The following is a 12024-nucleotide window of genomic DNA, read 5'->3' on the forward strand; positions in this document are numbered from 1 at the left end:
ATATCCCATATAATCTGCATTGTTTTGTAAGTAAAGAAATAAAATTTTGTAAATGTAGAAATTCAGCAGTTTGTCATTTGATATTACATGAAAGCATCCTAAAAATTCTTAAATACTGACAAAATTGATAATGACTTTAGAAGGATTCAGTGGGGATCAGTATTGGGTAAAATTTCTCATGTGAAATTTGGATTATATTTAAAAGAAGAATTTTTTCACAGTAAGAACCAATCACTTATTACCCCTTAACTTTTGAAAAATTAAATATCCCTTAAAAGGTTCTTAAGACCAATGTATTTGTTAAGTCTAGTTGAGAATATGTCACAGTTGCCAATTCCAGTTTTACAGTTATTTGGTCATTACTCTAGTAATAATTTGTTTTTCTCACTTGACTGTGGTTCCCTGAGAGCAGGAGCTATGACCACTTCTGCTCATTAATTACCCACAGAGCATATCACAGTACCAGGCACAAAGCAGATGCTTATTTAAATGTTGTTGAATAAATACTGTGTAAAAAATAGAATGCAATATTAGTCTCCTAATACATAATAATGACACTTTTGAGCTGATCTTAAAAAGACACTGCAGAACAACCAAAATGTTGTGCCATCAGGGATCGGATAAAGAAGTTGCGGGACATGTACACAATGGAATCCTCAGCCGTAAGAAAGGATGAATTTCTGCCATTTGCAACAACATGGATGGACCTTGAGAATATCATGCTAAGTGAAATAAGTCAGAAAAAGCTAAGAACCATATGATTTCACTCATATGTGGGATATAAAACTGAATCTCGTGGACACAAATGGCAGTGTGGCAGTTGCCAGAGGGAAGGGGGTGGGGGGTGAAGGGGATCTTAATATATGTGACGTGAAAAGATGTGACTTTGGGTGGTGGGAACACAGAACAATATACAGATCTTGTAACATAGAAACCCACACCTGAAACCTATGTTTTCATATTAACCATTGCCACCCCAAGAAATTAAAACAAGAGACAGGGCAGCTCATCATGTCAGGTGGAAAGAAGAGCATGAGAGAAAGCAAGGACCCTCAAAAGCTCTGGGTGTGTTCGGGGAACTTTAAGAGGTCATCTCAAGAGCACCTAGTTTACGTACGTGAAGGCTCTTTCATGTGATAGTACTGCCAACATTCACTGAGCATTTGCAATGTGCCAGGCACCGTTTTAAGTGCTTTACATGTAATAACTGACTTAATTGCGCCAACAATCCTGTGAGGCGGGTACTGTTATCGTCCCATTTTACAGATGGTCAAACTTTTGAAGTACCTTTCTTAAGGTCATAGAGGTGCATGCAGGTGGGCGAGCCAGGACGCAAACCCGGGCGTTCTGACCCCAGCGCCCATGCCCTTAAGCTTTATGCTCTCTTGCTCAAAATGAAGGCTGGATTTATTCTGGAGGGCTTTATCAAAAGTTCTCAACCCTGAGAAAGTCAAATAAAGGGAGAAAGTTCATTTTCTCCCATGTGGAGTATATATGTGCCATGAAAATTGACTTACGCTTGACAATTTATTTAATTAAATATTGCCCTTCTCTAAGAAAAATGTGTGATTGAATGAATGCCTTCTCGGTGATATGTTGGACCAGCTTGAAAGAGCTGATTATTAAATTTTCAGGAATTCTACAAGCCAATCATTAAATACAGCGTTGTTAAAAATTAAATTATATAAACATACATTTAACGAACTATATTTAAAGCAAAGGTACTAAGTATTCAAAACCCATGACTTCCTAATTATTTAACTATATTTTACTGTTACCTATGCTCCTTGGAGGGTTTTTTGCATCTATTGTATACATATGGGGAAGACACTACGTGATGGTGTGTTTCTGAGCATCTCTTCCCAGCTGCACATTCAGTAATGTCTCTCAGGCGGGTAGCTTGAAATTGGCAAGGGTGGGAACATTTACATCACGACTTGGTAACACTACAAATCGGGCCTTTTTGCCCCCGATTGCTGATTTCTTCAACACAAACAAATATCACACACTGCCTTCATTCCTCCTTTAAAACATTTTGCCTTAAGTTGTTTCTCAGGAGGGCTCTGTATTATATAGAGATTTTAAATTGTATAGCAGAGACCTCTGGTGTCTAAATTATAGTAGTGCTACAGTATTTAAGAAAGGGAATTTGGAAATGCTCATCAGTTTCTCATTAACACAATTATTTCAGAAAATTGAGAGTTCATCTTAGTTTTCATAACCACCAAAAGTAATACCATTTTTGTGTTTTATGATCCTCTCCTTTTTGGTGTAAGAAACTCAAACTCATCACTCCAAGTAAATACTTGTTTCATGTTTCTCCCTCAGTTTGCTGAAAGTGAGAGTCATAATGTAGAGGAAAAAGTCAGAGTAACTAGATTCTGCTTCTGGCTGGACCATTAAATAGCCATAGTGGTCTTGCCTCTCTGCACTTTAGAATCACTTGGGCATTTTTTAAGGATACTGATGACAAGCCCACCCAGACCCATAATATCAGAATCTCCAGGGTTGGAACCTAGGAGGTGGTATATGCTTTGAAATGCTCTTGAGTTTGTTCTAAGGTACAACTGGTTTGAGACCTACTGGTCAAAGTATTTACAGAGAGGGCCTATGATTAAAGGTCCCAGCTGAGGGCCACAACTCCTGGTTTCAAATCCCTACTCTTAAACTGCCTAGCTGTGTGAACCTCAGATAATTTGCTTACTGTCTGGGTGCTTCAGCTTCCTCACTTATGAAAGTAGAAAAATAGTACATTAGTTGATACAGGTAAACATTTAGAGAAGGATCTGGCACTGAAGTGTTTGTTGCTAGTGTTATTACTGCTAAGGACACTCCCTTAGTAGTTCTATATGTCGTCTCCATGCTATGTAACATATATATATATATATATATATATATATATATATATATATATATATATATATATATACTCGAAGGCTGCATCTTGTTGTTCTTTTTATTACATTTTTTCTTTCCTACTGTGTTCTAGCTTATAATCATATTGATATTTCCCCTTTTAACTATCCAAATTTTTTTCATTTTCTCTTAAGTTGGAAAACCCCAGACAAGGTAAAGTGCTTCAGATGGCTCAAAGCCATAGCTGAACAATGCCTGCTGTGACATTTTAATACATATTTTCAATTAAACCATTTGCATTGGCTGAAAATGTTTTCTTTACATTATAAAAAATAAAACCTTTTTTTCTGGTATATCAGGTGGCAACAATAATATTTATAGAGTTTGTTCCCAACAGGAGCAAAACAAATACAGAAGAAAAAAATCTGTGTGTTAGAGGAACTGTGTGATAAAGACGAACAAGTTGAGCAGAATACTGTGATCAAATCTTTAAGAGCAAAACAAAGGAGAAAATGTGTTTTCTTATCGAGTTTGGAAAGGATCAATGACTAATTAGATGGAGAATAAAGGAGAAAGTCCTCATGAATGTACTATTTTAGGAAGAAAATTAATTGGGGAAAATAGCCAGAAAGCACTTTGATAAAAGGGAATGTCAGAACCATGGCAAACCAGAAGACTGTTACTTACTGTGGTTTCTTTAGGTGCCTGTTTTCCAGTACCTTTTTAGAGAAAAAGAAGTGAGATAAGTACATATTTGAGTATCATCAAAAACTATTTTGAAGTTGAAATTGGAAAAGATTAATTCAGTACTATGGTTTTCAGTAATTTTCATAGTTTATATTTAGAAGGCTATAGAAATTAACTTATTAAATACCATGTCATAAAATATTAATGACATAATAACCAGTTCCCCAAATTAACCTATGGATAGGGTGCCTTCAGAGATTTAAGAGGAATTAAGTACCATTATTTGTGATTGTCTTTTGCCCTCTTGTTGTGGTAAAAACTTAGCTATAGATGCATGAAAGGCTGTTTCTCTTGGCCAGGATATTTTTGGTTGCAAGCAATAGACACAGGCCAACTTAAAAAGGCGGAGGTTTGTTGTGAGCATACGACAGTGAAACTCATGAAGTCCAAGATCAATATTGCAGCAGGCTGGGACGTGTGGAAACAAGTGTCAATGACCTAGAAAACCACAGGGAGCAGTCTTTTTTCTCAGAGACAATCTCTGCCTCCCATAGTCTCTTGCCTTCCCAGTGTGATCTGTTCTCTCTAGTGACAAGTCCTTTCCTACAAACTTTGGCTTGAACATGCCCACCTGTGAACCTGGTCAGAGCTTGGCAGTCTCCAGCACGTACATTACTGGTTTAGCATATTCCCAATTCCTGAAGGATTGATTAGAACATTGTTTTAAACCAGGACACCAATCCTATATGTCTGATGATTAGCTGTCCCTAAACCCATTATGTACACCCAGCCCTGGTCCAATCAAGAGTGGCTTGAATGGGAGAGTCATGTACAAAGAGGGGTCACATTGGGCAGGAGAGGCTGGCAAGCCCTGGCAATGTGCTTGGTATTCTGCCTTATTTACATAATGTGGTTGTCTACGGCTCTTCCTGCTAAAAGTTGTAGTACATGAGCAGGACATGACTCCTGCAGAATGCGAGTGTATAAAACCACAAGGTAGAATTCTTCCTGATTTACTGCTGCAGTTGCAGACTGTTACAGGTTACTTGATACTATAGAGCTATTTCTCTAAATCATTCACTTCAATCATGATGACTACTGAATGTTAATGGAGGTACCTAATGTGAAGCTGGGGAAAAAATAGCATCATTATCTCTGAATCTCTGAATTTTTCTGTTTTGGGGAGACAGAAATAAAAAATTGAAATATTTTCAATTATATTATGCCATTATATCCAAATATGTTACATTGATATAATAAAACACATAACATAGATCTTACAATACAAGTTGTTTATTGAAAGACTCGTAACATAAAGGTCTGGGGGTTTTCTTTTTAATATGGATAAATGTGATCATCTTTAAAAAAACAACCATGATAGGTGAATTTAGGTGGAAAAACACAACAAAAAGCATTTTTATCACACCTTGGAACCTTTTCAAGATTTGTATAGATTAGCCCCTTTAATGAGACAAGTGTGTGAGCAAATGAAAAGAGCTCTCTAATCAGAATCAGGAAACATTAGCCTAATGTAAGCTCCATGAGAGCAGGGACTCCTGTAGCCTCAGCACTCAGAACTGTGCCTGGCACACAATGGGACTCAAGAAAGATTTAGAGAATGAATAAATATTCTTATAATTTTTTCCCTTCCCCAGCTGGGTGGCAATAAGCAAAGTTATTTGTCTCTCTGGGTTTCAGTTTCTTAATTAATAAAATGAGATGGTTTTGGAGGTAACTGTTGAGATTCTATGATCATATGACATGTATTCAAAATTTCATAACATCTATTTCTTAAATCTTAAAACTGCATGGTTAAAGCAAGTAAACTCATTCCCTGGGACAAAGCAAAATTTTTTATTTTTTCCTTATTAATATTGTTTAGAGTTTATATATATGAATTATCTTCGAAAAGTATATTACTGACACAAATATTTTTATAGCTAATTTAACAATACAGGTCAGATGCAGGGTAGCTGTACCCATATGCCTCTCAAACTATGTTCCAGCAGTTTTGACTCCAGTGAATTCACCTTTGGAGGATACTTTAAATGATTTCCAGTCTTGTTTTCAAACACTTACTGTAACCAGCTCTTGAAAGAAAACAAAGTTGATTGGTGACTTTTTTTTAATGGCTTTTTTATGTTTAGGTTTTATGTTAATGGATAGCAAATCTTAAAATCCCTTTGAGTTTCATTTCCCAGAGTTAGATGTACCTAAACATTTTTCGTTTACTGAATATCATCTCACTACAAAATTGTCCAGCTTGTCCAAAGTGTTCCATTCTTGTCCAAGTATCTGCCGTAGGCAAGGTAGAAAAGGCACATTTCCCCCAGCTGGCCATCGCTCACTCGGGCAAACAGTCACAGAGCATTTTGCTGCCCTAGGCAAACTCCACCTGAGATGACAGGCTGGCTTTGTATGAAAATAACCAAGGTAGAGTGGATGCCCATCAGGCAAGTAGAGATTTTTTAAAAAGAAAAAAAAACGATAGCATTTCAAATTCAACACCATTGAAAAGCTTGGCACAGCTGACCATCTATCTTGAGAAAACCTACATTGCATTATTTGAGCATCTGCTATCCAGTGTAAGAGGGGAGCAGGTGCTGTATCTGGTAACATCACTGATGACATAATAATTCTTTCGCTGTGTCCTGTTGTGCACAGATCTGATGTGTCTGAACCATGGTAATTATATGTCACAATGTTGTCATGGAAATTTTCTCATGACATTGGTACCAAATAGTTCAATATGAGCCATGTTATACAAGGTTTCTGGGGAGCCATAGCTTCTCAGCATATAAGTTATTTCCTTGATATAAGTTAAATACTTGGGTAGAAATGGCAATGCTACCACAGTGGTTAAAAAGATTTAAGGCCTTAAAAGAAATCATGCATGTAAGCCTATCCTTGGGCTGGAGTCCCTGCATTGCCTCTCTGCAGGCTTTCCATGCTCATATGTACTACAGGTGAAGGGAATATATGCATATAAATTCTTTGGTTAATCTCTCCCCACCCACCCCCACCTTCCCTCTGAGATACGTCAGTCTGATCCATACTTCAATGTCATTGAATCTATTCTGTTCATCAGTGTATTATGTTCTTTAGATTCCACATGTGAGATCATGTGATGTTTGTCTTTCTCTGCCTGGCTTATTTCACTTAGCATAATATTCTCCAGGTCCTTCCATACTGTCCCAAAGGGTACGAGATCCTTCTTCTTTACAGCTGCGTAGTATTCCATGGTGTAAATGTCCCACAAATTTTTCATCCACTCATCTACTGATGGGCACTTGGGCTGTTTCCAGGTCTTAGCTATTGTAAATTGTGCTGCTATGAACATAGGGTGCATATATTTCACACTAGTTACTGTACACCTGCACTGGCAACAGTGATCAATGAGTCTCCTGCCTTTGTTTACTCCACATAGTTGCTCAGGTCTATAATTTTATTCCAGGCCAATAAGAGGGAGGATCACTAGCGCCCAAAAGAAATGAGAACTTGACTAATTCTCAACATTTGCCTACTAAGGTTTTTAAGTGAGATTATCAAAATTAACTACTTCTACCTCAGGTTTTTGTAAATTTTATAAATTTTATTTTAAATAGCCAAATCTCTCCCACTGCAAATTTTAAAATGAAGTATGTTTTTTATTTTAGTACAAAAAAAAGTAACAGTAGCCGTACCCGGTTTGACTCAGTGGTTAGAGCGTTGGCCAAGGGACTGAAGGGTCTCGGGTTCGATTCCAGTCAAGGGCACATACTTCTGTTATAGACTTGATCCTGGGCCCCAGCTGGGACACATGCAGGAGGTAACCAATTGATGTGTCTCTCTCACACGGATGTTTCTCTCTCTCTCTCTCTCTCTCTCTCTCTCTCTCTCTCTCTCTCCCTCCCTCCCTCTCCTTTCTCCCTACCACTCTCTCTGAAAAGCAATGGAAAAAAATATCCTTTTTTTAAAAGAAAAAAAGTAACAGTAAAGAAAAGAATAAAGAATAATGTAAAATTTTCTATAAATCTGCAGTTTTGCAGCATTTTCTTCCAAACATGTATCTGTAGATATGCACATATACAAACATTCACATAGGTATAGAATGGGCTTCTTTACATATATGGCCTCTATTGTATATCCAGTTCGACATAGTTTCCCCTACTGTTTATATAGAGAACATTTGCCTGTGTCACTAAATATATTTTATAATATTTCATAATATTGACACACCCATTCCTATGCTATTGAGCATTTAGTATATTATAAATATCTTCACTCATACAACAATTTTAATTCTTTTTATTCTTTCTCTTTTCTGGGTCCATGTGGATCTCAAACTCAGAACTTATATAACTCCCTAAATATTCACTCTATTCAAGTAAGTGGCAGCCTAGTTAATGGTAATTATCTTTCATCTACAGAGCACTGTGCTCGTAGAAAATTGAAAAGCTGATTAAGCTACAATTTTTCCTCAGTTAAGCATAATTTTACCAGAAATAATAAAAGTTAATGCCTTTAGGGGGTCTTAAGTAAAAACTAGGCACTAAGTATTAAAAATGAATGTAACTAAATAATTTTGCATATATTTTAGACACTAAATATGAGGATTCTTGAATTAACATAGAAGATGTGCTGCTAGAAGTTAATACTTGGCATGATAGAAAAGTCTGAGATAAAGATATAGTTCAAAATAAAATGAATTACTCTCAAGTACTTTCATTGTACCTTAAAAGAAAAAAAAATTTTTTTAATCGCCCTTGAAAGGAAAAAAAAGAGAGAAAGAAACAAAGGACCACTTGATTTTTAGGAACAAATTTCCTTTTACTTAAAAATGATTTATGTTTTCAATTTGAAAAACATATATGAAATATTTTACATTCTCTGGAAATGCCTGCTGTCTCAATTCACTGGTTTTTATAAGGAGGGAGTTTGGAAGATTTGTGACCTTGACTAATTTGCTTATTTTCTTAGTATCAATGTCTTCATCTGTGCAGTGGTTGTTATGAGAATTGAATGTAAAACACCTCAAAGAGTATCTGACATATAACCAACTCCTGCTCTTAAGTGTTAATGCTTTTAAATGATAATGACAGATTACTTCAAGAGGTAGATTTTTAAAATAATTTCTCTCCTTGAATGAAAGTCATTGATTAAAACTGTGCTAGTAGGTAAATGATTGCCATTTTGCCATAAAATTATAAACATACAGAGGATTGAAAGATGATTAATAATACACCAAAAGAATTGGAAAGTTAAAACTCCAAAGTTAAGCAATTCTGATGTCCCCTGGAGTACCCTAATTAGTTTATGTATAGTTAATTGATCAAAAATAGTTAAAACAATACTAAATTTGTAGCAAACTAAATTAATGCTGAAGGCAGAACAAAAGATATCTTGTTATTTTTATTTCTCAGTTCTTTCAACCATCAAGTAAGGAGGAAAGAGGAAAATCAAAACTAAAATGATACATTACCTAAAAGTTAATAGAAGGAAAAACTTTTAAAAACTGTGCTCTTAAATGGTTTTAATATTTTTTAAAAATGAAAAATAAATGAGCCATGTATGCATCCTAAAAACTAGAAAAAAAATGTATCAAATTAATTAAAAGAAGCCAGGAAGTAGGTGTTAATAAAGGTAAAAAAGCATTAGTAGAGTAGAAAACACAAGAAAAAATACAGCAGGATGACAAAAACCAACAGCAAGTTCTTGGAGGCGGGGGATCTACTTAAATAGACAAATGCATGACCAACTTGACTAAGGAAAAATTAAAGAAAGTACAAATATAAAACATCTGAGTTCTAAATTACCTTCAAAAAATAGCTCTTCTTACTGCTATTCAAACTTCTTAGAGAAAGAGTGTGTGGTGGTCAGCTCTTGTATGAAGTTAGCCTATGCTTATAGCACCTAGTAGAGATGCTGTACTAGTTTGCTAGGGCCTCCATTACAAAGAACCACAAACTGGGTGGCCTCACAGAAATTTATTGTCTCCCAGTTCTGGAAGCTAGATGCCCAAAATCAAGGTGTTGGCTGGGTTGGCTCCTTTCAAGGGGTCTGAAGAGAGGATCCGTTCAGACGTCTCTTCTTAACTTATAGATAGGCAACTTCTCCTCGTGTCTCTTCACATTGTCTTCCCTTGCCACCTTATATGTATCCAGTGTCTTTTTTTTTATAAAGACATCAGTCATTTTGGATTAAGACCACCCATAATGACCTCATTTTAACTTCAGTACCTCTGTAAGGAGTCTGTATTCATATAAGGTCATATTCTGAGATACTAGAGGTTGGGACTTCAACTGAATTTTGGGGGACACAATCCAAACCATAACAGATGCTCTTTTTCTTTGATTAATCAATCATTTGCTTTCACGAGGTTTATCTTAATAAAACTTTGAAAGAAGCCACACCCTATTACTTTCATAAAAGTTTTTAAACCTTACATACATTTAGAGGTGGAATGGGCATAGAAATCGACTCTGTCACTGAGAAAACAAGCTCAGTGATACAGGGTGACTTTCCAGTCGGTGGTTGTATCTTGGTCTTCTGGCATCGCTTCTTCCAGATGCAGGGAATCCCGTCAGTAGTGGGCTGAAGCTGGAGTCGTACGTGGAGATGTGATGCTTCCATGTACTTGGCCTTCCCAGCATCCTGCTTTCCTGTCAAGTGCTACTTGCCTTGGGCCTGGTGAGATGCACATCCACTGCTGCCCTCTGCCCTCTGCTTTTTCTCCTGTTCCTTCACAAAGCTACACTGGAATATTTATGCAGCTTGATTTTTAAAACTTCCTGTTGGAATCAACTGTCATAGAATTGCCCTTGTATAATTTTACATTATTTAGGCAATACCAAAGGTTTATTGTAATTGATTTGGAATCAACTGTAGTTTTTTCAGATATATATTAATTACAATTAACATTTAGGAGTCCTCCAGTGGTGCTATTCTTATTAAATTGCTATTTACTTGAAGGTGAAATGGTCAGTGGTCTCAAACCAAAGATATTCATTCAATAGCTCACTGGCAGTCCCAGATGCCTGCATTTGTAGCAGGCATCCCAGCGATTCTTTACATAGTTTTCACAGCACACTTTGAACAACAACAAAAACACCCTGTTTTAAATCAACACACTGATCATCAATTTTTAAATAGCTGCTACTAAGAATGATTGTTTTATTTCCCAATAACATCATATTTTGTCAAATCTAAGTTTTTTTGTTACTGTAAGTCACATCATTACTTTATGTGTCACTAAGAAAGAGAAAACACTCTCAGTAAACAATGGCACAGACCCTTAGAGTCCTTTTAGACCTGTGAATTATTCACACCAGCAAGTCATCCCTTTGAAATTTCTATTTAGAGGGATTTAGCAATTTCTTCTGCCTTCAGTTGCATTACTGGGCATGTGATAGGCAGAACTTTCACATGTGCCACAGCTTCTACTTATGGTTACTATTCTATCCTGCAACGCAATAGAATGCTGCTTTCCAAGAAAATCTGAAAGTGCTGTCATTTCTCCAATATTGAACATCTGCTTCACTTATAACAGATACATACCCCACACCTCTTTATATGCTAGTTAATAGCAAAATGTGTTTTAAATTGTTAGAGAGAAAACATTGGGGAAAGAGGGTAGTTACATTCTTTAAATATGATTTTATGAAATTATTTGCATAAGTTAAAAAAAAATTTCTTTGTGAATTTAGTAGAAAATAGTACTTGGAATTTTAATGAAACAGCATGATCAACTCAGAATTTACATCTCCAACTCCAGCGAAGTAACCTACTTTTCCATAATTTTTTTTGGCTCTGTAAGCTGAGGAGGCAGTGTCTACTGACAGTCACTGTATTGTTTGTTAGTTTCAACAGAGGTACACAGTGAGGGAGTGGAGTTGGTCCAGCCCTCCAGCAGGCTTAGGATACAAGGAAGAGCTTGTGAAGGCTCCTACTCTTTCTGTAATAAGACGAGTGACAGGTTAAAGTACTTCTCAGCTCTTGATACCTTTGTTATACAGAAATTACAGACTGGCTGAATTGACTATTGCTAAGAAACATGCTTCTGGGTAAGTAACGAAACTTACAGATGGTAGATTTGTGCTGAAGGGTTTGGGAATATATGGAGGTAAACTTGGCTTTGTCTGTCATTTTCCAGATTTGCACAGATTTCACACAGTGCTTGGGCAATACCATAATTAGCATTATTTGTCCTACTTGGATTTTATGTGATGAATTTTGGCAGCTTGGAATGATCTCGGAAATGTGTGTGTGTAAGTTAAAGAGGCAGTCATGATTAGGGTAACTATATGTTTTTCTTTCCATAAGGATGAGCTAACATTTTGGGGTTATATCAGTAGCTGTTGTAGACAACAAGATTCTTCATGATCTAAATGTTAACATGACTTCTGCCTTAAAAATATGTTCAGCTTCCATATGTTGTCAAAATTCTATGCTGTGTCTTCTAAAAAGGGCTCATTCTATATGATTATTTTATTAATATTTAAA

At 36.2% G+C, this 12024-nt stretch overlaps 1 protein-coding gene across 3 annotated transcripts in view; it reads left to right on the forward strand.

The window, feature by feature from the left end:
• ZNF385B (zinc finger protein 385B) overlaps positions 1–12024 on the forward strand; it is a 306355-nt gene that overhangs the window by 139200 nt on the left and 155131 nt on the right. The window contains exon 1 of one of the 3 annotated variants that reach the window (XM_081142158.1): positions 11498–11585. The exons of the other annotated variants lie outside the window; for them this stretch is intronic. Coding sequence (XP_080998284.1) covers positions 11576–11585 — 10 coding nt within the window. The 5' untranslated portion in view covers positions 11498–11575. Of the gene's footprint in view, positions 1–11497; positions 11586–12024 lie in introns of those variants that run through there. 3 annotated transcript variants of the gene reach the window in all.

Source organism: Miniopterus schreibersii (genome assembly GCF_964146895.1).
Source record: "Miniopterus schreibersii genome assembly, chromosome: 7".
NCBI classification, from domain to species: Eukaryota; Metazoa; Chordata; class Mammalia; order Chiroptera; family Miniopteridae; genus Miniopterus; species Miniopterus schreibersii.